The sequence below is a fragment of the Cherax quadricarinatus genome, chromosome 60 (assembly GCF_038502225.1).
Source record: "Cherax quadricarinatus isolate ZL_2023a chromosome 60, ASM3850222v1, whole genome shotgun sequence".
NCBI classification, from domain to species: Eukaryota; Metazoa; Arthropoda; class Malacostraca; order Decapoda; family Parastacidae; genus Cherax; species Cherax quadricarinatus.
The window spans coordinates 21,164,007-21,190,911 of NC_091351.1; the positions used below are offsets into that span (position 1 = coordinate 21,164,007).

The 26,905-nt window shown below is 43.6% G+C and overlaps 1 protein-coding gene across 3 annotated transcripts in view; it reads right to left on the bottom strand.

Moving 5' to 3' along the window:
* The window catches only part of LOC128694510 (glyoxylate/hydroxypyruvate reductase A), a 373,487-nt gene that overhangs the window by 128,623 nt on the left and 217,959 nt on the right, over positions 1 to 26,905 (bottom strand). For all 3 annotated transcript variants that reach the window (XM_070098023.1, XM_070098024.1, XM_070098025.1), the window contains 2 exons: positions 13,410 to 13,506; positions 6,474 to 6,570 (listed from right to left, as the gene is read on the bottom strand). In XM_070098023.1, the coding sequence (XP_069954124.1) occupies positions 6,474 to 6,570; positions 13,410 to 13,506 (194 nt within the window). The remainder of the gene's footprint in view (positions 1 to 6,473; positions 6,571 to 13,409; positions 13,507 to 26,905) is intronic.

Sequence of the window (26,905 nt, forward strand, 5' to 3'; positions counted from 1 at the left end):
CTTCCCCACTCTGATTTCTCCCCATTTATGCAAACTCTCTGCTGCCTATTTGTCAACCATGCCTCTATCCAGGAAAAAATTTCTCCTCCTATTCCATGTGCTTTAATTTTCCTCAATAGTCTCTGATGTGGGACCCTGTCAAAAGCCTTACTGAAGTCCATATACACAATATCATATTCATTACCATGATCTACCTCCTCAAATACCTTAGTGAAAAAAGTTAATAAATTCGTAAGGCAGGAACGCCCCTTTGTAAAACCATGCTGAGATTCGTTGATTAATTTATGCTTTTCAAGGTGGCTACGAACTGCCTCGGCAATTATTGATTCCATAAATTTTCCCACTATGGAGGTTAGGCTTATTGGTCTATAGTTCGAAGCTAAGGACCTGTCACCTGTTTTGAAAATAGGTATCACATTTGCCATTTTCCACTTATCTGGCACCATGCCAGTTTGTAGTGATATGTTGAAAAGATTAGCCAAAGGTGTGCTAAGCTCCTCTTTACATTCCTTTAGAACCCTTGCATACAGTTCATCAGGGCCTGGGGATTTGTTAGGTTTTAATTTATCTATTTGCCTAAGGACCATGTCACTTGTGACCCTAATAGTGCACAGTTTATTATCGTCCTGTTCTACATAATTTATCATTACTGGAATATCACTGGTATCCTCCTGTGTAAAAACTGAGAGGAAGTATGTGTAAAAAATTCTACACATTTCCTTATCACTGTCAGTGAGCTGACCCGAGGAACTTTTGAGTGGGCCTATCTTGTCCCTGATCTTACTTCTGTATACCTGAAAGAATCCTTTTGGGTTAGTCTTCGATTCTCTTGCAACTTTAACCTCATAATCTCTTTTTGCTTTTCTAATTCCCTTTTTTATTTCTCTCTTTAACTGAATATATCGATTTCTTAATTGCCCCTCTCCTCTTTTGATTTGCCTATATATGCCTCTCTTTTGACCAATCAGATATTTTAATCTATTGTTCATCCATTTAGGATCATTTTTGTTTGATCTGATTTCCCTATTTGGAACATAATTTGACTGAGCAGCTAGAACTATGCCCTGGAAAGCATCATATCGGCAACCATCACCACCTACCTGACCCTTAGTCAGGTCATTCCAGTTCAGCCCACCTAAGTAATTTTTCAGTCCTATGAAATCAGCCAAGCGAAAGTCAGGGACGGAGACTTGATTGCCATTATTAGGGGAATTCCATAATATGTTAAAACTGAGTGATTTGTGATCACTCTCCCCAAGCTCATCATTAACCTCAAGATTATTAATTAGTGTTTCCCTACTGGCAAGAACCAAGTCAAGGAGGTTATTTCCCCTAGTTGGCTCTGTCACAAACTGTTTTAAAAAACAATCCTGGATCGAATCAAGAAAGTCACCCGACTCTAAATTTCCTGTCAAATTGCTCCAGTCAATCTGTCTATAGTTGAAATCTCCCATTAGCACAACATTTTCGTATGTAGATGCCTTACGAATTTCGTCCCATAGAAGTTTACTGCACTCCCTATCAAGATTTGGGGCCCTGTAAATCACACCCAAAATTAGTTTTTCTCGGCCCTCGAGAAGCTGTAACCAAACAGATTCAGTGGCTGACGCTTCTAATTTAATATCTTGTCTAACACAACAATTTAAATTGTCTCTGACATACATCGCTACTCCACCACCTTTCCTGTTGACCCTGTCAGTGTGGAATAATTTATAGCCTTGTATGTGACATTCAGAGGGCATCTCTCTATCTTTCAGATTGAGCCAGGTCTCTGTTATAGCAATAATATCTATGTTTCCTGCACTTGCAATTAATCTTAGCTCATCTATCTTATTTCTAACACTCCTGCTATTAGTATAGTAAACCTTAAGGGAGCTAGTCCCTTGCTGCCCTCTGCTGTCCCCCTTTGTTTGCTGACCTGTTCTATTGTCTTTATTTATAACTTCATGCTGAATGCCTTTTATACATTTACTGTTTCCAACCCTAGTGTTGCAACCTGCTTGTTTCCCACACACACCCATACCTCTATCTTCCATCAGTTTAAAATCATAGGCATTTCACCAATGGCCTTCTCAATCGAGTCTGCAAGTGCTACCACCCCTGCCCCAGAGAGATGTACCCCATCCCTTGCATACATATCATGTTTGCCATAAAAGTTGTTCCAGTTGTCAATGAATGGGATTGCAAGTTCCTTGCAGTATCTGTCTAGCCAGCAATTTACACCAATTGCCCTAGACAACCATTCATTTCCTACTCCCCTTCTAGGCAAGATGCTACATATGATTGGGATCCCTCCCTTAGACTTAATGAAATCTATAGCTGACCTGTACTTATCTAGCAGCTCTTCTCTCCTACCCTTCCCAATATCATTTCCACCAGCACTGAGACAGATAATGGGCTTGTTCCCATTACCTGACATGATATTATCCAGCCTGTTGACAATGTCCCCAACACCAGCTCCAGGGAAGCACACTCTATCTCTCATCTTCTTATTCCTATTACAAAAAGCACGGTCAACATATCTTACCTGAGAGTCACCAACCACAAGAATGCGCTTACCTTCATTAGCAGGGGCAGTAGTACCCTTACCTTCACTGGCCACTGAAGTACATTCATCCTGGAGAACAGAGAAGCGATTTCCTACCTTCAGATCTTCACTCTTAACTTTCCTTACTCTGATGCGCCTCCCATTACTGTGAACAACTCGCCACTTGTAGCAGGTGCTGGGCTGCACCTCACTGCTGGTAGCCGTTGCTACCTCCCCACCTACAGCCTCCTCACAGTGAGAGACAGACTGCACCTCACTGCTAGAAGCCTCATTCCCCACATCTCCAACCACCTCACACTCTCTCCCAGGCCCATTGAGGTGGACCTTCAGCCTCCTAATCTCCTTCTGGAGAAGCAAGACCTCCTCCTTCAACTCTCCAACCTCAGTTTTTAAAACACTGCAGAAGCAAGCCATGCTTTGTAACCGTCCACGCTAATCCCCATATACTATGTATATACATATATATATATATATATATATATATATATATATATATATATATATATATATATATATATATATATATATATATATATATATATAGACAAGACATGGGGGTGAGCTATGCAATGTTGAAAGGCATCAACTGAAGAAGAGGATTTCTCAGAGTAGCAGCACAGTGTGGGTCAGTTACTTGCTGAAGCTTCTCTCAGAATGTAGGTCAATGCTTGGTGCCAACACTGCACAACCACCATCTCCCTCTTCCCTGTATGGGGTAGTAGGGTTTTTGAGAGAAGCTGCGGCATGTGACAGGCCCTCACTGCGCTACTCTGAGAGAACTTCCCCTCCTTCAGTTGCAGCCTTGCTACATTGCATAGCTCCTGATGATGCACTGAGAAGTGTGAAAGTACTTGAGCTAAAGATTTCTACCCCCCATTGCTTGTCTTGCATAGTTAAAAGATCGCCTGTCTGCGATTATTTGCATTATGAATGCCACTTTCCAACTCTTCTCCTATTTCTCCCGCTTGTTTCCTTCCTTTAACCGGCCGGACTTTACCTTCTACTGTTACCTCCTACAAATGCTCACTCCTCACAGTCTACAAAGCTGCACTCAATTTAATTTTCTAAACAAGTGCCTAAGTGAACAGGTCCTACCGAAATCCCTACTGCAGAACAGGTTGGTCAGGCTAGCTACTATACCATTCGATTAACTACATAGTTTAGTGCCCATCAAAAATATTGACCTAGTAAGACATGAAAAGAGGATGATTTTCACAGAAATGAGGATAACCAAGACTGTATTCTATAATAAGATTTTCCCTGGCTGGTATGACTACTTGTTTGATTATATTTATAGGGAACACAGAAGAGTCAGGCAGAACACCAAACGCAATCATACTAGGAAGTTAAATAATCTCATAACACAGAGTAGTTGGACCATACATGCGGATCCAGAGTTTGTTATGAACCTCTCTAGCAAGGAATTAAGCAGTGATCAACAGGCAGCACTAGGGTTTGGATTAAGCTTTGCGCCCTCAACGAATGATGCTAATTACGTAAACTTAGCAAAATCGTTTTGCATGCTGGATAAACACGGTGACCTGACCCCTGATACATTTAATATATGCAAACGTTATATGGAACGTTACTCCAGCCGGTGCTTCCCAATTGCCTATTAAGATTGAAAAAACTTGCAAGCTCTCACAACTAGTGATAAATCTAAGGTAGCTGTTATTTTGTTCAAAACTGAATATTTAGGGAAAATGAACCATTTATTGAGTGATAATGAGACGTATGAACCACTCATTAAAAACCTCACCTACCAGGTCAACAGCCATTTCAATAAACACGTTAAACGTTACTGAAGAAGAATGATGAATGAATTAAATATATATGGGGTATATGGGGTAATCAAGACCCATAAGCCAGAGTACCCAGCCCGTCCCGTTATTAGTTCAGTAGTCTCAGTAGCATATAACTTTCCTAAATGGCTGGTTAAACTTTTAACTCCCATGATCGGTAGGATCTCGGATGCACATATTAAAAATAATTTTGACCTTAATGAAAGACTCTAGAAATTTAAGGTCCCTCATGATTTTAGCTTAGTGAGCTTTGATATCACAGCTCTGTTCACCCATGTCCCTTGTCCCTGACTTGCTTCCGTACCTACAAGAGGAACTAGAAAAATTCCCTTTGCCCTTCCCCACGAAAATAATAATTGAATTGATAAAACTTTGTGTTAGTGATTGCAAGTTCGTATTTGAAGGGAAATACTATGCTCAAAAACAGGGCATGTCAATGAGAAATTCCCTTAGCCCCTTACTTAGCAACTTGTATATGGAATTCTAGACTTCTTGAAGACATTCTCCCAGATGAAGCTAGTTGGTTCACATACGTAGATGATGTTCTTTGCCTGTGGCCTAGAGATCACAACATTGATGAGCTCCTACCCAGACTCAGTGGTATAGTACCTTCCATTAAGTTCACTACAGAACATGAAACAAATAACACTTTGCTGTTCCTAGATGTTTTAATCCATCGTGTTGGTAGAAAATTTAGATTTACAGTTTATAGGAAGTCCACCAATGTGTCGTCATACATTCACTAGTATTCCAACCACGAAACTCGGGTAAAAAGGAGTGTGTTCCTCACAATGTTGTTGAGAACCTTGCGCAGCTGCAGTCCAGAGTACCTAGAGGACGAAATTAGCAAGGTATTCAACATGGCCACAAAACTGAGATATCCTAAGAATTTTGTCGAGAAGGCGCTACTAATGTCAGTATGAAAGACTTTCTAGATGACTGAACCTAAGGAAGTGATGGCCAAGAAAAATGTACTAGATTTACAATACAATAAGAACCTGGTTTGCCTACATGAGGCATTAAAAAAGTTCAATATAATCCTTGCTCTGAAAATCACAGGGACTGTGAAACAAAGGCAGATTAAAAACACACCCATAGCATATAAACATAGCATATAAACATGCTATGTTTATATACTATGGAGGTGTGGTTGTCTGGAGGAAGGAAAACATTACGTTTTCTCTTGTTCAGCACCAGAGAAAATGTGTATGAGTGTGTTTGTCCCAGTCACTCCCCTCCACACTCCCTCTTTGTTTATAATTCTCGGCATATATTTTTATCATTAATATTCCCTTCGTTTATGATGGCACTAAAGGTAGTTGTTAGAAACGATTAAACTCTGTGAACATGATAAGTGATGGTAATAAAATGGCTCTAGGCCGCATTAAAATATCCTATAATTATGTAGATAGATGTAGCCTAGGCGGCTACATCTAACGGCTACCTACAAACAAATACTACTCACCTCTCATTTTACAATAAGACTACACATATTTGAAGGTAAATAATGAGTGTACTGTGTATGTATTTTACGTTTTATTGTGTTTTTTAATGCCAAGTTCTATTACTAACTTTATATAAGTTAGTGTAAGCTAACTTATCAATGCATTTATAAGTAGAAAAAATGGCATTGAGATTTCCGGCAGTAGCCTGGAACCTTACCTGCTGTATAACATGTATATATATATATATATATATATATATATATATATATATATATATATATATATATATATATATATATATATATATATATATATTATTGTGCCCACGAACAAGTGGTATTGATCAATAACAACACTGATTAGCCAAGGACTCAAACCCATGCTGCTTTGGCCTGCCTCATGGTGGGTGAAAACTCATGACGCCTTAATCCACGGGACCACACAATCCTTAAGAATACCTCATCGAGCGGAAATGGATTTTGTACTCGCTACCCAAGGTCACACGATGGTGTGGATGACTCTAGGCTAACTTCATTCTACTCCCTGTTTGGTGTACTAGTACAACGAGCAATATTTTATATTATTGTGCCCACGAATAAGTAGTTTTGATCAATAACAACACTGCGACTAGCCAAGCACTCGATATCACGTGGTTATATAAAACTCTCAGAATCTTACCAGTATTTGTCCACATGAATTGACTTGCTTTCCACTGGAGGTGCAGTGCGGGTATAAGCGTGGACAGTAGAATTGAAGGTTCTCAAATATTTTGCCACTGAAAAAAATAAGGAAAGGTAAATATATTTACTGCTTTTATGTGACATACATGTGAGAGGTAAACAAAGTCCGATGCTTCCTGAATGACTGCTGGATAAACCAGACTCTGACTACCAACTGACCTTATACTAAACATTATAATTTGACTTACAAGTTACATATTGTAATTTTTTTATTTCCCCCTTGAAGACCTTCATAATGTCTCTGTTCTTATTTCTTACCAAATTATATATATGGTAGCCAACACTTTTATTATTATTTTATTAACACATTAGGAGTTTCCCACCAAGGCAGGGAGACACGGAATAGAAGAAACACTTTCATCATCATACACTCCATCACTGTCTTGCCAGAGGTGTGCCTACACTACAGTTATAAAACTGAAACTTATCAATACCTCTCCTTCAGAGTGCAGGTACTGTACTTTCCACTTCCAGGACTCAAGTCCGGCTTCCTGGTTTCCCTGAATCCCTTCATAAATGTTTCTTACTCCAACGTAAAGTCATAAAAACCAATTGTCTGTACCTGCTCCTATCTAACACACTCACGCCGGCTTGCTGGATGTCCAAGCCCATCACAAACAAAGTCTCCTTTATACCCTTCTTTCAACCCTTCCTAGGCCACTACACTGTCTTCTTTCCACTACAGATTTATACACTCGCATTCTATTTTATTTCATCCTCTCTAAATGTCCAAACCACCTCAACAACCCCTCTGGATAATGACTCACGAAATAGTATTGACATGCTTAGAAATAAACCATACAACAGACTGGGATAGAACCCGCGGTCAGAGAGTCATGAAACTCCAGACCGACGCGTTAGCCACTGGACCAGCTGGCTACAATAAGATTCATTCAGTTAGGTATATTTATACACCATAGGAAGGTTAACATAGGCACCACTGTGACCACAAATGAATATTACTTTTAGTAACCCCGCACCTTCTGCTAATTTCCAAAGTATGGATTCTCTGTATTACAGTCACTCAACACATTGCCCTCAGACAACGTTTTCACTACCTCCAGCTTTCTCCTTGTTGCAACATCCACCACCCATGCTTTTCACTCATATAAGAGCGTTGGTATAACTATTCTCTCATACATTCTCCTCTGTTCTTCCATGTATAATGTTCTTTTTCTCCACAGATTCCCAAAAGCACCATTACCTTTTTCTCTCATCAATTCTATGATTCACCTGGTCTTTCATAGACCCATCTGCTGACAAGTCCACTCCCAAACATCCGAACACATTAACTTCTTCCATACTTCCGTACTCCCTCCTATTTGTTTACCAAGGAATTGGAATAAATGAATTTCTTGTTATTGAATGTTATTGAACTGAGTGATGATACATATTCTTTTCATAAATTTACAATGTAATATTTAGAAGCATAGAGTAATTATTTTAACTTAGTTCATTTTCAAACACTGACCTATCTAAGGTACACTATCGCTCCAGCATCTATTTACAGGAGCTCCTGGTAATGAGAACGTAAGAATAGAAGAACACTGTAGAAAGTCTACTTATATACTTATCCAATCTCTTTTTAAAGCTACACAAGGTTTTAGACTCTATCAACCTACTCGGAAGATTGTCACATGCAGCATTCTCCACCTGACCCAGCATTCTCCACCTGACCCAGCATTCTCCACCTGACCCAGCATTCTCCACCTGACCCAGCATTCTCCACCTGACCCAGCATTCTCCACCTGACCCAGCATTCTCCACCTGACCCAGCATTCTCCACCTGACCCAGCATTCTCCACCTGACCCAGCATTCTCCACCTGACCCAGCATTCTCCACCTGACCCAGCATTCTCCACCTGACCCAGCATTCTCCACCTGACCCAGCATTCTCCACCTGACCCAGCATTCTCCACCTGACCCAGCATTCTCCACCTGACCCAGCATTCTCCACCTGACCCAGCATTCTCCACCTGACCCAGCATTCTCCACCTGACCCAGCATTCTCCACCTGACCAAGAATTCTCCACCTGACCCAGCATTCTCCACCTGACCCAGCATTCTCCACCTGACCCAGCAATCTCCACCTGACTCAGCATTCTCCACCTGACCCAGCATTCTCCACCTGACCCAGCATTCTCCACCTGACCCAGCATTCTCCACCTGACCCAGCATTCTCCACCTGACCCAGAATTCTCCACCTGACCCAGCATTCTTCACCTGACCCAGCATTATCCACCTGACCCAGAATTCTCCACCTGACCCAGCATTCTCCACCTGACCCAGCATTCTCCACCTGACCCAGAATTCTCCACCTGACCCAGCATTCTCCACCTGACCCAGAATTCTCCACCTGACCCAGCATTCTCCACCTGACCCAGCATTATCCACCTGACCCAGAATTCTCCACCTGACCCAGCATTCTCCACCTGACCCAGCATTCTCCACCTGACCCAGAATTCTCCACCTGACCCAGCATTCTCCACCTGACCCAGCATTCTCCACCTGACCCAGAATTCTCCACCTGACCCAGCATTCTCCACCTGACCCAGCATTCTTCACCTGACCCAGCATTCTCCACCTGACCCAGCATTCTCCACCTGACCCAGAATTCTCCACCTGACCCAGAATTCTCCACCTGACCCAGCATTCTTCACCTGACCCAGCATTCTCCACCTGACCCAGAATTCTCCACCTGACCCAGCATTCTCCACATGACCCAGCAATCTCCACCTGACCCAGCATTCTCCACCTGACCCAGCATTCTCCACCTGACCCAGCATTCTCCACCTGACCCAGCATTCTCCACCTGACCCAGCATTCTCCACATGACCCAGCATTCTCCACCTGACCCAGCATTCTCCACCTGACCCAGCATTCTCCACCTGACCCAGAATTCTCCACCTGACCCAGCATTCTCCACCTGACCCAGCATTCTCCACCTGACCCAGAATTCTCCACCTGAACCAGCATTCTTCACCTAACCCAGCATTCTCCACCTGACCCAGCATTCTCCACCTGACCCAGCATTCTCCACCTGACCCCGCATTCTCCACCTGACCCCGCATTCTCCACCTGACCCAGCATTCTCCACCTGACCCAGCATTCTCCACCTGACCCAGAATTCTTCACCTGACCCAGCATTCTCCACCTGACCCAGAATTCTTCACCTGACCCAGCATTCTTCACCTGACCCAGCATTCTCCACCTGACTCAGCATTCTCCACCTGACCAAGAATTCTTCACCTGACCCAGCATTCTCCACCTCACCCCGCATTCTCCACCTGACCCAGCATTCTCCACCTGACCCAGCATTCTCCACCTGACCCAGCATTCTCCACCTGACCCCGCATTCTCCACCTGACCAAGAATTCTCCACCTGACCCAGCATTCTCCACCTGACCCAGCATTCTCCACCTGACCCAGCATTCTTCACCTGACCCAGCATTCTCCACCTGACCCAGCATTCTCCACCTGATCCAGCATTCTCCACCTGACTCAGCATTCTCCACCTGACCCAGAATTCTCCACCTGACCCAGCATTCTCCACCTGACCCAGCATTCTCCACCTGACCCAGAATTCTCCACCTGACCCAGCATTCTCCACCTGACCCAGAATTCTCCACCTGACCCAGCATTCTCCACCTGACCCAGCATTATCCACCTGACCCAGAATTCTCCACCTGACCCAGCATTCTCCACCTGACCCAGCATTCTCCACCTGACCCAGAATTCTCCACCTGACCCAGCATTCTCCACCTGACCCAGCATTCTCCACCTGACCCAGAATTCTCCACCTGACCCAGCATTCTCCACCTGACCCAGCATTCTTCACCTGACCCAGCATTCTCCACCTGACCCAGCATTCTCCACCTGACCCAGAATTCTCCACCTGACCCAGAATTCTCCACCTGACCCAGCATTCTTCACCTGACCCAGCATTCTCCACCTGACCCAGAATTCTCCACCTGACCCAGCATTCTCCACATGACCCAGCAATCTCCACCTGACCCAGCATTCTCCACCTGACCCAGCATTCTCCACCTGACCCAGCATTCTCCACCTGACCCAGCATTCTCCACCTGACCCAGCATTCTCCACATGACCCAGCATTCTCCACCTGACCCAGCATTCTCCACCTGACCCAGCATTCTCCACCTGACCCAGAATTCTCCACCTGACCCAGCATTCTCCACCTGACCCAGCATTCTCCACCTGACCCAGAATTCTCCACCTGAACCAGCATTCTTCACCTAACCCAGCATTCTCCACCTGACCCAGCATTCTCCACCTGACCCAGCATTCTCCACCTGACCCCGCATTCTCCACCTGACCCCGCATTCTCCACCTGACCCAGCATTCTCCACCTGACCCAGCATTCTCCACCTGACCCAGAATTCTTCACCTGACCCAGCATTCTCCACCTGACCCAGAATTCTTCACCTGACCCAGCATTCTTCACCTGACCCAGCATTCTCCACCTGACTCAGCATTCTCCACCTGACCAAGAATTCTTCACCTGACCCAGCATTCTCCACCTCACCCCGCATTCTCCACCTGACCCAGCATTCTCCACCTGACCCAGCATTCTCCACCTGACCCAGCATTCTCCACCTGACCCCGCATTCTCCACCTGACCAAGAATTCTCCACCTGACCCAGCATTCTCCACCTGACCCAGCATTCTCCACCTGACCCAGCATTCTTCACCTGACCCAGCATTCTCCACCTGACCCAGCATTCTCCACCTGATCCAGCATTCTCCACCTGACTCAGCATTCTCCACCTGACCCAGAATTCTCCACCTGACCCAGCATTCTCCACCTGACCCAGAATTCTCCACCTGACCCAGCATTCTCCACCTGACCCAGCATTCTCCACCTGACCCAGCATTCTTCACCTGACCCATAATTCTCCACCTGACCAAGAATTCTCCACCTGACCCAGCATTCTCCACCTGACCCAGCATTCTCCACCTGACCCAGCATTCTCCACCTGACCAGAATTCTCCACCTGACCCAGCATTCTCCACCTGACCCAGCATTGTCCACCTGACCCAGCATTCTCCACCTGACCCAGCATTCTCCACCTGACCCAGCATTCTCCACCTGACTCAGCATTCTCCACCTGACCCAGCATTCTCCACCTGACCCAGCATTCTCCACCTGACCCAGCTTTCTCCACCTGACCCAACATTCTCCACCTGACCCAGCATTCTCCACCTGACCAAGCATTCTCCACCTGACCCAGCATTCTCCACCTGACCCAGCATTCTCCACCTGACCCAGCATTCTCCACCTGACCAGAATTCTCCACCTGACCCAGCATTCTCCACCTGACCCAGCATTCTCCACCTGACCCAGCTTTCTCCACCTGACCCAACATTCTCCACCTGACCCAGAATTCTCCACCTGACCCAGCATTCTCCACCTGACCCAGCATTCTCCACCTGACCCAGCATTCTCCACCTGACCCAGCATTCTCCACCTGACCCAGCATTCTCCACCTGATCCAGCATTCTCCACCTGACCCAGCATTCTCCACCTGACCCAGCATTCTCCACCTGACCCAGCATTCTCCACCTGACCCAGCATTCTCCACCTGACCCAGCATTCTGCCCCTGACCCAGCATTCTCCACCTGACCCAGCATTCTCCACCTGACGTAGCATTCTCATCCTATAAATGCTCACGTATGTTTCATCCAGGTAGATCTGTTTGTGACCTGATAAGGCCCACTGTGTGGGCGAAACGTTGTCAATAAAGGATCACATTATATTGCTTAAGTGTATATATTTCCATATTTATACACTATGGGGAGGTTAGCATGAGCCCCACTGTGACCACAGATATTAGTGGGGCCCCACTGTGACCACAGATATTAGTGGGGCCCCACTGTGACCACAGATATTAGTGGGGCCCCACTGTGACCACAGATATTAGTGGGGCCCCGCTGTGACCACATATATTAGTGGGGCCCCACTGTGACCACAGATATTAGTGGGGCCCCATGCTAACCTACCTATGGTGTATAAATATACCTAGTTGAATGGATGTTATTATAGGCAGCTGACGCAGTGTCTGATGCACTGGCCTACAGTTTTGCGACTCACTTGTCATGGCCATGGGAGAAAATCAACTTTAATTTAAGGAAGGAAAAGATAGTTCTATGTCATAAAATTTACTTAACCTTCTCAAAAATTATATATTTTATCCAGAGAAGGTGAAGATTGAGAACCTTCTGCAGTTTATTGCTGCCGATCCTACGCGATGAGCGTCTCTTCACGACTATTATGATTATTATCCTGGTGAACAAACACAGTGTGACGGATTTTATATATATATATATATATATATACATATATATATATATATATATATATATATATATATATATATATATATATATATATATATATATATATATATTATAGGAAGGCCTCGCTTTACAGCGTTTCAATTTATAGCGTGTCGTTAGTGCAGCAGTTTTCAGCTATATACATTCTCCCTTTATTCAGGCTTACTAGAAGCTAATGACGAAAGTATTTTAAGGTAAGTAATGTGTGTACTATTAATACATTTTTGAGGCCTAACTCTATTGTTCACAATATATGATAGTGTAAGTGAGAAAAAGCTATGTTTCACTTTACAGCAGTATCTCAGAAGGTAAGCTGCTGTACAAGCGAGGCCAGCCTGTATGGGGTTGAGCAAGCTACGTAGTCCATCTTTGACAGTTATCAACACTTTCCTAATATTTTAAAAAAATATGTTGCGTGTATATTTTTGGCATTAATATTTTATATCACTTGCAAGACTGATTCCTTTATAAAGACGATCAGAATCATGGAGAAATGCTCAATAACTCCGTACTTACCTTCTCTTCCAATGATTCCCATTCCTAGAACGCCCACTGTCAGATCCTGAAGGCTGCGATATTTCATTACTGCAGCTTTATTCCATTCACTTTTCAGCTGAACAAAAAATGAAAAACAGGCAAGTGTCACAAAAAAAAAATAATGTTTTTATAACATTGTTTTGAATATAACAAAATTAAAATTCAACACTCTAAAAGTTCAAGAAGACTGAGGAATCTTATAAGCCTTATATTATCACCTAAATACTTCCAGTATGACAGCAAGTGTAGTACACAATAATACATACTTCTAGCAGGACAACAGTTCTCATACACAATAATACTTCCAGCAGGACAGGAGTTCTAATACACAATAATACATACTTCTAGCAGCACAACAGTTCTCATACACAATAATACTTCCAGCAGGACAACAGTTCTCATACACAATAATACTTCCAGCAGGACAGGAGTTCTAATACACAATAATACATACTTCTAGCAGCACAACAGTTCTCATACACAATAATACTTCCAGCAGGACAACAGTTCTCATACACAATAATACTTCCAGCAGGACAGGAGTTCTAATACACAATAATACATACTTCTAGCAGCACAACAGTTCTCATACACAATAATACTTCCAGCAGGACAGGAGTTCTAATACACAACAATACTTCCAGCAGGACAGGAGTTCTAATACACAATAATACTTCCAGCAGGACAGGAGTTCTAATACACAATAATACTTCCAGCCCGACAGGAGTTCTAATACACAATAATACTTCCAGCAGGACAGGAGTTCTAATACACAATAATACTTCCAGCAGGACAGGAGTTCTAATACACAATAATACATACTTCTAGCAGGACAACAGTTCTCATACACAATAATACTTCCAGCAGGACAGGAGTTCTAATACACAATAATACATACTTCTAGCAGGACAACAGTTCTCATTCACAATAATACTTCCAGCAGAACAGGGGTTCTAATACACAATAATACATACTTCTAGCAGGACAACAGTTCTCATACACAATAATACTTCCAGCAGGACAGGAGTTCTAATACACAATAATACATACTTCTAGCAGGACAACAGTTCTCATTCACAATAATACTTCCAGCAGAACAGGGGTTCTAATACACAATAATACATACTTCTAGCAGGACAACAGTTCTCATACACAATAATACTTCCAGCAGGACAGTCCGCTGAGGTCAGTGGTCAAGTGTGGTCATACCTGTTGTAAGCTGTCTGGGATACAGCGCGGGGTGTTACCAAGCACCATGGCTTGTTGTACTGTTTTAGAATCTCACGTTAAAGTGTTGAAGAAGGATGTTCTACTTCTTCAGGAGGAAAATGAGAGGCTGAAACTTCTTCTAGATGGGTTTGGGAGTGAGTGTGAGATGGATGTAGCTGGTAAGAAGTGATTTGGATTTAAGTGGCAAGTGGTTTACAATTCAGCAAGAAGGATGATAAGGAAGTTTAATAGAGAAGATGTGAAGGTAGGAAATCGATTCTCTGTTTTGCAGGACGACTGTACTTCATTGATTAGTGAGTTTAAAGGTACCACTGACTCTCCTGCTTATCAAGGAAAGAATATTCTAATTGTGGGAGATTCTCAGGTAAGATATATGGACCATGCTTTCTGTAACAGAGATAGACAGGTCAGACGGAGGGCGTGCCTTCCTGGAGCTGGAATTGGTGACATACTCAGCAGCTTGGAAAATATTATGTCAGGTAATGGGAACAAGCCCATTATCTGCCTTAGTGCTGGTGGAAATGACATCGAAGAGGGCAGGAGACAGGAGCTGCTGGATAAGTACAGGTCAGCCATAGATGTAGTCAGGTCTAATGGAGGGATCCCAATCATATGCAGCATCTTGCCTAGAAGGGAAATGGACAATAAATGGATGTCTATGAATGGTTCAGAGAACTGACATGTTGATAAATTAGACACATGTGCAACTCTTGGGTATCTTTATTGAGGAAACGTTTCGCCACACAGTGGCTTCATCAGTCCATACAAAGGAGAATCGTGAAGAGCAGGAGGAGAATGAGGTAATCAGTCCCTCAACCTTGAGTCGATGTGGTTAGTCCATCAGTCTTGAATAGAATACAGCATATGAGCTGAGAAGTGGCTTATATACCGTACGCAGGAGAGGTGCAGCAGTCGTAGGTGGTGCCACATTCGCTCAATGTGGAAGTAGGTCGTGCCCAAGGGTTAGGCAAGCGAAGAATTCCCAAGTATTAAGATCCCAAGAAGTTGCAGTGTCTGACAGGAATGTAGATGAATGGTTCAGAGAACTGACTTGTTGATAAATTAGACACATTAGACATTGAGGAAGCGTTTCGCCACTGTGTGGCAGAACGTTTCCTCAATAAAGATACCCAAGAGTTGCACATGTGTCTAATTTATCAATGGATGTCTAGAGCAACTGGTTTAAATTGCTGGCTAGACAGGCACTGCAAGGAACTTGCAATCCTATTCAATGATAACCGGGACTTATTCTATGGTAAACGTGATATGTATGCATGGGATGGGGATCATCTCTCTGGGCTGGAGTGGTTACATTAACCAGTTCGATTGAGGGGGTTATTGGTGACATGTCTAAGACTTTAAACTTATAGATTATAGAGGTATGGGTGTTTGTGGGAAACAATCAGGCTGCAGTGCTAGGGTTGAAAACAAGAGATATTACCAGGATACCTCTGGGATATCTTTAAAAAACAATATTCAAAATAATATTGCTAGTAAAGAAAAAGCAACTGATCAACAGACAGAGATTGTAAATGGCAACGAGTGACTAGCTCCATTAAGATTTACTATACAAATAGTAGGAGTCTAAGAAATAAGATAGGTGAGCTAAGATTACTTGCAAGTGCAGGTAATATAGATATTATTGGTATAACAGAGACCTGGTTCAACCTGAAAGATAAAGAAATACCTTCTGAATGCAACATACAGGGTTATAAGAACATAAGAAAGAAGGAACACTGCAACAGGCCTACTGACCCATGCGAAGCAGATCCATGTCCCCCCCAGATTAGCCCAATGACCCCCCCCACTTTGATTAGCCCACTGACCCCCCCGGATTAGCCCAATGACCAACCCAGTCTGGTCACCTCCACTCAAGGATGGAGCACGGCACCAGACCCAGCAGCACAAGCTAGTCAGGTCCAACTCACACCCACCCACACCCACTCAAGTATTTATCTAACTTATTTTTAAAACTACACAACGTTTTAGCCTCAATAACTGTACTCGAGAGTTTGTTCCACTCATCCACAACTCTATTACCAAACCAGTGCTTTCCTATATCCTTCCTGAATCTGAATTTTTCCAACTTGAAACCATTGCTGCGAGTCCTGTCTTGGCTGAAAATTTTCTGCACGCTATTTACATCCCCTTTATTTATTCCTGTTTTCCATTTATACACCTCGATCATATCCCCCCTAATTCTATGCCTTTCGAGAGAGTGCAGATTCAGGGCCCTCACATGGAAGATTTCTGATACATAGGATCATCTTTGTCATCCTCCTCTGTACGTTTTCCAGAGCATTTATATCCATTCTGTAATACGGTGACCAGAACTGAGCAGCATAGTCTAAATGAGGCCTAACCAAGGATATATAGAGTTGAAGAACAACCTGAGGACTTCTATTATTTATACTTCTAGATATGAAGCCAAGAATTCTGTTAGCTTTATTGCGAACACTAATGCACTGTGTGATGTAGTCCAGCTGGGCTTGTGAGGTCTCTGGGGAGACCTAATTTGACCAATTATATGGTCACACCTTGCCTTGGGAAACGTCTGTAGCCACGCCCACGTCTGAGGTCTTTTGTTCTTAGCAGCGTCAGAGCTCGGCGTCAGGTCGCAACACGTGGTTGTGGAGGGTGCTTGGACCACCATAAAAGCCCAAGGAAGAGCATGATCATGAGATTCGAGCGGAGCTGCTGCTGGGGTGCAGAGCTCCTGAGCAGAGACTTCGAGCGGAGCTGCTGCTGGGGTGCAGGGCTCGGGAGAAGGCTGCTGAAGTCTCTGGAGGAGACTGTTGGAGGCATTGGGCAGAGTACTGGCTTGGCGCATTACTCGTGCTGTGTAGGTCTTGGGACCTGTGGCTTAGTTCCTGTAGTGAACTGTCCTCTGTGCTATATTAGGAATGAGAAGTCACCCAGCCCACCTTGGAAGACTCACCCACAACTGTCACCCATTGAAGAGTTGCCTATAATTGCTGTCCACCTGATGTGCCCAGTCACCCAGCTGATATGCCCAGTCACCCAGCTGATGTGCCCCAGTAGATGTATTGCTGCCCTGGTCTGTCATCCAGTGTAGTGGGTGTCTGTCTGCGTCACCCAGCCTCTGTGACCATCACCCACGGACCGCCAGTTACTCGCAGTTGCCAGGGATGGGTGACCGCACCTGCTGTTGATGACCTGAAGTGACCTCACCTCACCTCGAGCAACTGACCATAGCCTGCTACTGCTGATGTCGGCTGATGTGATGCTGCTGAGATGCTGTAGCCGTGCTGCTATGCTGTGGCCGTGCTGAGATGCTGTAGCCGTGATGCAATGCTGTGGCCGTGCTGTGTGCTGCTGTGATGTTGAGATGCTGCGGCCGTGCTATGATGTTGAGATGCTGCGGCCGTGCTATGATGTTGAGACGCTGTGGCCGTGCTGTGATGCTGGGACCGTGCTGCGATGCTGTAGCCGTGCTGCGATGCTGTGGCCGTGCTGTGTGCTGCTGTGATACGGCCGTGCTATGTGCTGCTGTGATACGGCCGTGCTGTGATGATGGATATGCTGTGGCCGTGCTGTGATGCTGCGATGCTGCCTAGCTCAAGAGGAGATGGCGGTGATGCTGCAGTGGTGTGTGAGGGATTCTGGCTGGTGTGCCAGGACAGGAGAATCTACTATGAAGGAGTTGCCATCCTCGGAGATGTGGAAGGACGTGAGCCGCGGAGATGGACTCCAGCTGCTGGGACCAGCCTGCTTTCAAGGGCGGCATGGAGGTGTGTCCTGCCTTGCTGGTCGACCTGTGCGACAGGTATGCGGGGATGCCCTGCCAGCCATGAGAGACAATTAAGAGTGTGAGATGTCCCCAGCCTACTTTGACTTGCCAGAAGTGTTAGTGTTACCTGTGTGGAATAAGGTGACCTTGAAAACGGTCCAGTGATTATGGCCGCCTTGTTTTATGAGGCCAGTGAATCCTAGTAGTGGCATAGGATAATGGAGGGTCTTAGCTGCGATGCCTGCCCTGTCTCGATTTTCAGATGTTGTAGTGTGCATGTGAAGTGTGCCGAAAATGCGACCTTGGTGGTCGTGAAGTGGTCCAGTTGCAGTTACTTGAAAGAATGCAACCCGTTGGAGCAGTTTTCCACGCCATAGAAGCCTAGAGAGGTTTGGCCCAATGGTTAACGTGCGAGGGTGACTAGCATTGGCTAGTGCATTTCTAGTAGAAGTAGGGAAGGCACTGGAGCCCGATATTTAGGTTTAAGGAGAAATGACGGGTAAGGAGGCTTTGCACCAGAGAGCGACTGTTATGCTGGCCAACTGCCAGGTGTACTGATTATGCTGCCTTGTGGTAGTTGAGAAGGTTGAGGGAAATATATGTAGTTGAATAATTGTATTATGTATAATTTTGTCTTTGTATTGTAATAGATTTAAGGGATTAGGATTAAAATAGTCTAATAACTAGGACAAATTGTCCTAGTTCTCAGATATTTTAAATTGGGGGAGAAAGGGGGATGTGATGTAGTCCAGCTGGGCTTGTGAGGTCTCTGGGGAGACCTAATTTGACCAATTATATGGTCACACCTTGCCTTGGGAAACGTCTGTAGCCACGCCCACGTCTGAGGTCTTTTGTTCTTAGCAGCGTCAGAGCTCGGCGTCAGGTCGCAACACGTGGTTGTGGAGGGTGCTTGGACCACCATAAAAGCCCAAGGAAGAGCATGATCATGAGATTCGAGCGGAGCTGCTGCTGGGGTGCAGAGCTCCTGAGCAGAGACTTCGAGCGGAGCTGCTGCTGGGGTGCAGGGCTCGGGAGAAGGCTGCTGAAGTCTCTGGAGGAGACTGTTGGAGGCATTGGGCAGAGTACTGGCTTGGCGCATTACTCGTGCTGTGTAGGTCTTGGGACCTGTGGCTTAGTTCCTGTAGTGAACTGTCCTCTGTGCTATATTGTAAGTTATATTCATTTTGGTCAAGTTGATTGTGTTCCCTGTCTCACTGCTTATGTGTACCACCCCATTTTATCTGAACCCCAATGACGTACTCCTGTTCCCAAATATATTATTGTACAAGGACTTAATAATAAACCGTGTTTGAGTAGAATAGTAATATTCACTGTCCCCGTCATTTATTCTTATTTCCATTTATTTATGTTTATGAGTGAAGAGTGGGCGAGGCATATGTTAGTGAGTAGCGTAGAGTTAATGAGAGTGTGGTGGTGGTCACCACTGACCTGACATTACCTACCTACCTCCGCATACCTCACTCCTACCACCTCGCCTGCCTCTCCCCTGCCTACATAATCCCTTACTCCCATATTCCCCACTTATATCCTATTCAATCATCACCCCCCTTCATGACAACTGTTGTCTTGGTTTTAGGTTACTCCTAACCAGAACTCCTAAATCTTTTTCACAATCAGTAGTATTAAGATCTACATTGTTTAGTTTATATGTGGCATGGTTATTTAACTGTCCAACATTTAGAACTTTGCATTTGTCAATATTAAACTGCATCTGCCACTTCTCCGACCATTGCATCAGTCTATGCAAATCATCCTGGAGTGCTCTAGTGTCCTCATTAGAATGAATTGGATGGCCTATTTTGGTGTCATCAGCAAATTTGCTTATGTTGCTATTTATTCCCTCATCTATGTTGTTTATGTAAATTGTGAACAACAACGGGCCCAACACTGACCCCTGAGGAACACCGCTTGTGACGTGCTCCCATTCTGATTTCTTCCCATTTATGCACACTCTCTGCTGTCTATTTGTCAGCCATGCCTCTACCCAGGAAAAAATTTCTCCTCCTATTCCGTGTGCCTTAATTTCCTCAATAGCCTCTGGTGTGGAACTCTATCGAAAGCCTTACTGAAGTCCATATGCACAATATCATATTCATTACCATGATCTACCTCCTCAAACACCTTAGTGAAAAAAAGTTAGTAAATTCGTAAGACAGGAACGCCCCTTTGTAAAACCGTGTTGAGATTCGTTAACCAATCTGTGCCTGTTAAGATGGCTACTAATTGCTCCTGCAATTATTGATTCCATAAATTTTCCCACTGTGGAGGTAAGGCTTATTGGTCTATAGTTCGAAGCCAAGGACCTGTCACCTGCCTTGTAAATAGGTATTACATTTGCCTTTTTCCACTTATCAGGCACTATGCCAGTTTGTAGTGATATGTTGAAAAGATTAGCCAAAGGTATGCTAAGTTCCTCTTTACATTCCTTTAACACCCTTGCAAACAGTTCATCAGGACCTGGGGATTTGTTAGGTTTTAGTTTCTCTATTTGTCTGAGGACCATGTCACTAGTTACCGCAATCGTACATAGTTTATTATCGTCCTGATCTACATAATCTATTATTTCAGGAATATCGCTAGTATTTTCCTGGGTGAAACTGAGAGGAAGTAGGTATTGAGAATTTCTCACATATCCTTATCGCTGTCAGTGATCTGACCAGAGTTACTCTTAAGTGGGCCAATCTTGTCCCTAATCTTACTTCTGTATCCCTGAAAGAACCCTTTTGGGTTAGTCTTTGAATCCCTTGCGACCTTAGCCTCATAATCTCTTTTTGCTTTTCTTATTCCTTTCTTTATTTCTCTCTTTAATTGAATATATTGATTTCTTAACTGCCCATCCCCTATTCCACACTGGTATGGTTAACAGGAAGGGTGGTGGAGTGGCGATGTATGTCACAGATAATTTTAACTGTTGTGTTAGACAAGATATAAGACTAGAAACATCGGACACAGAATCTGTTTGGCTACAGTTTCTCGAGGGTCGTGAAAAGTTAATTTTGGGTGTGATTTATAGACCCTCAAACCTTGATAGAGAGTGCAGTAAGCTGCCATGGAATGAAATTCATAAGGCTTCTATATATGAAAATGTTGTTATAATGGGAGATTTTTAACTTTAGACAAATTGATTGGAACAATATGGCAGGAAATCTTCAGTCTAGTGACTTTCTTGATATGGTTCAGGATTGCTTTTTTAAACAGTTTGTGACAGAACCAACTAGAGGAAACAATATGCTTGACTTGGTTCTTGCCAACAAAGAATCACTAATTAATAATCTTGAGGTTAATGATGAGCTTGGGGAAAACGATTACAAATCACTTAGTTTCAATATATCATGGAATTACCCAGATAACTCAGTCAAGTCTCTGTCCCGGCTTCTGCTTGGCCAATTTCATGGCACTGAGATATTACCTAAATTGGGATGACCTGACTATGGGTCAGGTTGGTGGTGTTGGTTGCCAATATGACACTTTTCAGAGCATAGTCCTAGCTGCCCAGACAACTTCTGTTCTGAGTAGGTAAATTAGATCTAACAAAAATGATCCCAAATGGATGAACAATAGATTAAAACATGTCATTGGTCAAAAGAGAGGCATATGTAGGTGTATCAAAAGAGGGGATGGGCAGTTAAGAAATCAGTATATTCAATAAAAGAGAGAAATAATATAAAAACGGAATAAGGAAAGCAAAAACGGATTATGAGGCTAAGGTCGCAAGGGATTCGAGGACTAACCAAAAAGGGTTCTTTCAGGTATACAGAAGTAAGATTAAGGGCAAGATAGACCCGCTTAAGAGTAGCTCAGGTCAGATCACTGACAGTTTTTACTCAAGAAGATACTAGCGATATTACAGAAATAATAAATTATGTAGAACAGGACGATAATAAACTATGTACGATTGCGGTAACTAGTGACATGGTCCTCAGACAAATAGAGAAACTAAAACCTAACAAATCCCCAGGTCCTGATGAACTGTTTGCAAGGGTGTTAAAGGAATGTAAAGAGGAACTTAGCAAACCTTTGGCTAATCTTTTTAACATATCACTACAAACTGGCATAGTGCCTGATAAGTGGAAAATGGCAAATGTAATACCTATTTACAAGGCAGGTGACAGGTCCGTAGCTTCGAACTATAAACCAATTATCCTTACTTCCATAGTGGGAAAATTTTATGGAATCAATAATTGCCGAGGCAATTCGTAGCCATCTTGACAGGCACAGATTGATTAATGAATCTCAACACGGTTTTACAAAGGGGCGTTCCTGTCTTACGAATTTACTAACTTTTTTTTCACTAAGGTGTTTGAGGAGGTAGATCATGGTAATGAATATGATATTGTGTATATGGACTTCAGTAAGGCTTTCATAGAATTCCACATCGGAGGCTATTGAGGAAACTTAAGGCAGACGGAATAGAAGGAGAAATTTTTTCCTGGGTAGAGGCATGGTTGACAGGCAGCAGAGAGTTTCCATAAATGGGAAGAAACCAGAATGGTGGCACGTCACAAGCGATGTTCCTCAGGGGTCAGTGTTGGGCTCCATGTTGTTCACAATTTACATAAATGACGTAGATGAGGGAATAAATAGCGACATAAGAAAATTTGCTGATGACACCGATATAGGCCATCCAATTCATTCTACTGATTTGAATAGACTTATGCAATGGTCGGTCAAGTGGCAGATGCAGTTTAATATAGACAAATGCAAAGTTCTAACTGTTGGGCAGGAAAATAACCATGCAAGATATAAACTAAATAATGTAGATCTTAATATTACTGATTGCGAAAACGATTTAGGAGTTCTGGTTAGCAGTAATCTAAAACCAAGACAACAGTGCATAAGCTTTCACACTAATGCTAACAGAATCCTGGGCTTCATATCAAGAAGCATAAATATTAGAAATCCTCTGGTTGTTCTTCAACTCTCTATATCTTGGGTTAGGCCTCATTTAGACTATGCTGCTCAGTTCTAATCACCGTATTACAGAATGGATATAAATGCTCTGGAAAAGATACAGAGAAGGATGACAAAGTTGATCCCATGTATCAGAAATCTTCCCTATGAGGATTGGCTGAGGATCCTGAATCTGCACTCTCTAGAAAGGCGTAGAATTAGGAGGGGATATTACTGAGGTGTATAAATGGAAATCAGGAATAAATAAAGGAGATGTAAATAGCGTGCTAAAAATATCTAGCCTAGACAGTACATGCAGCAATTGGTTTAAGCTGGAAAAATTTAAATTCAGGAAGGATATAGGAAAGCACTGGTTTGGTAATATAATTGTGGATGAGTGGAACAAACTCCAGAGTACCATTATAGAAACTAAGACGTTGTGTAGTTTTAAAAATAGGTTAGATAAATACATGAGTGGGTGTCGATGGGTGTGAGTTGGACCTGACTACCTGGTGCTACTGGGTCAGATGCCGTGCTCATTCCTTAGATGGAGGTGACTTGTCTGGGGAGGCCATTGGTCAAAGCCGCGGGATGGCATGGACCTGCCCCGCATGGGCCAGTAGGCCTGCTGCAGTGTTCCTTCTCACATATGTTCTTATGTTCTCATGGCAGCAGTTTTCATACACAATAATACTTTTTGCAGATCAGCAGTTCTCATTCACAATAATACATCCAGCAGTCCAGCAGCTCTCACTCCCAGGGCAACATGGGTTTAGAACAGGTCGCTCCTGTCTGTTTCAACTATTGGATCACTACGACAAGGTCCTAAATGCACTAGAAGACAAAAAGAATGCAGATGTAATATATACAGACTTTGCAAAAGCCTTCGACAAGTGTGACCATGGCGTAATAGCGCACAAAATGCGTGCTAAAGGAATAACAGGAAAAGTCGGTCGATGTATCTATAATTTCCTCACTAACAGAACACAGAGAGTAGTCGTCAACAGAGTAAAGTCCGAGGCAGCTACGGTGAAAAGTTCTGTTCCACAAGGCACAGTACTCGCTCCCATCTTGTTCCTCATCCTCATATCCGACATAGACAAGGATGTCAGCCACAGCACCGTGTCTTCCTTTGCAGATGACACCCGAATCTGCATGACAGTGTCTTCCATTGCAGACACTGCAAGGCTCCAGGCGGACATCAACCGAATCTTTCAGTGGGCTGCAGAAAACAATATGAAGTTCAACGATGAGAAATTTCAATTACTCAGATATGGTAAACACGAGGAAATTAAATCTTCATCAGAGTACAAAACAAATTATGGCCACAAAATAGAGCGAAACACCAACGTCAAAGACCTGGGAGTGATCATGTTGCAGGATCTCACCTTCAAGGACCATAACATTGTATCAATCGCATCTGCTAGAAAAATGACAGGATGGATAATGAGAACCTTCAAAACTAGGGAGGCCAAGCCCATGATGACACTCTTCAGGTCACTTGATCTATCTAGGCTGGAATATTGCTGCACACTAACAGCACCTTTCAAGGCAGGTGAAATTGCTGACCTAGAAAATGTACAGAGAACCTTCACGGCGCGCATAACGGAGATAAAACACCTCAATTACTGGGAGTGCTTGAGGTTCCTAAAACTGTATTCCCTGGAACGCAGGCGGGAGAGATACATGATTATATACACCTGGAAAATCCTAGAGGGACTAGTACCGAACTTGCACACGAAAATCACTCACTACGAAAGCAAAAAACTTGGCAGACGATGCAACATCCCCCCAATGAAAAGCAGGGATGTCACTAGCACGTTAAGAGACCATACAATAAGTGTCAGGGGCCCGAGACTGTTCAACTGCCTCCCAGCACACATAAGGTGGATTACCAACAGACCCCTGGCAGTCTTCAAGCTGGCACTGGACAAGCACCTAAAGTCGGTTCCTGAACAGCTGGGCTGTGGCTCGTACGTTGGTTTGCGTGCAGCCAGCAGCAACAGCCTGGTTGATCAGGCTCTGATCCACCAGGAGGCCTGGTCACAGACCGGGCCGCGGGGGCGTTGACCCCCGGAACTCTCTCCAGGTAAACTCCAGGTAAACACAATAATACCTCCAGCAGGACAGCAGTTCTAGTACCCATTAATACCTCCAGCAGCCCAGTGGTTCTCATAAATAATAATATTTCCAGCAGGACAGCAGTTCCCATACACAACAATTCCGCCAACAGGACAACAGTTCTAGAACACATTAATACCTTCAGCAGCAAAATGGTTCTCATACACAACAATATTTCCAGTGGGGCAGCATTTCTCATACACAATAATACTTCCAGTAAAACAGCAGTTCTAGTACACAATAATACTTCCAGCAGTACAACAGTTCTCGTACACAATAATACTTCCAGCAGCACAAGAGTTCTTATACACAATAATACTTCCAGCAGCACAACAGTTCTCATACACAATAATACTTCCAGCAGCACAGCAGTTCTATTACACAGTAATACTTCCAGCAGCACAGCAGTTCTCATACACAATAATACTTCCAGCAGCACAACAGTTCTCATACACAATAATACTTCCAGCAGCACAGCAGTTCTATTACACAATAATACTTCCAGCAGCAGAGCAGTTCTAGTACACAATAATACTTCCAGCAGCACAACAGATCTCATACACAATAATACTTCCAGCAGCACAGCAGTTCTCGTACACAATAATTCTTCCAGCAGGACAGCAGTTCTAGTACACAATAATACTTCCAGCAGCACAACAGTTCTCGTACACAATAATACTTCCAGCAGCACAACAATTCTCGTACACAATAATACTTCCAGCAGCACAACAGTTTTCGTACACAATAATACTTCCAGCAGCACAACAGTTCTCGTACACAATAATACTTCCAGTAGCACAACAGTTCTCGTACACAATAATACTTCCAGCAGCCCAGCAGTTCTCGTACACAATAATACTTCCAGCAGCCCAGCAGTTCTCGTACACAATAATACTTCCAGCAGCCCAGCAGTTCTCATACACAATAATACTTCCAGCAGCACAACAGTTCTCATACACAATAATACTTCCAGCAGCACAACAGTTCTCGTACACAATAATACTTCCAGCAGCCCAGCAGTTCTCGTACACAATAATACTTCCAGCAGCCCAGCAGTTCTCATACACAATAATACTTCCAGCAGCACAACAGTTCTCGTACACAATAATACTTCCAGCAGCACAACAGTTCTCGTACACAATAATACTTCCAGCAGCCCAGCAGTTCTCATACACAATAATACTTCCAGCAGCACAACAGTTCTCATACACAATAATACTTCCAGCAGCACAACAGTTCTCGTACACAATAATACTTCCAGCAGCACAACAGTTCTCGTACACAATAATACTTCCAGCAGCACAGCAGTTCTCGTACACAATAATACTTCCAGCAGCACAGCAGTTCTCGTACACAATAATACTTCCAGCAGCACAATAGTTCTCATACACAATAATACTTCCAGCAGCACAACAGTTCTCATACACAATAATACTTCCAGCAGCACAACAGTTCTCATACA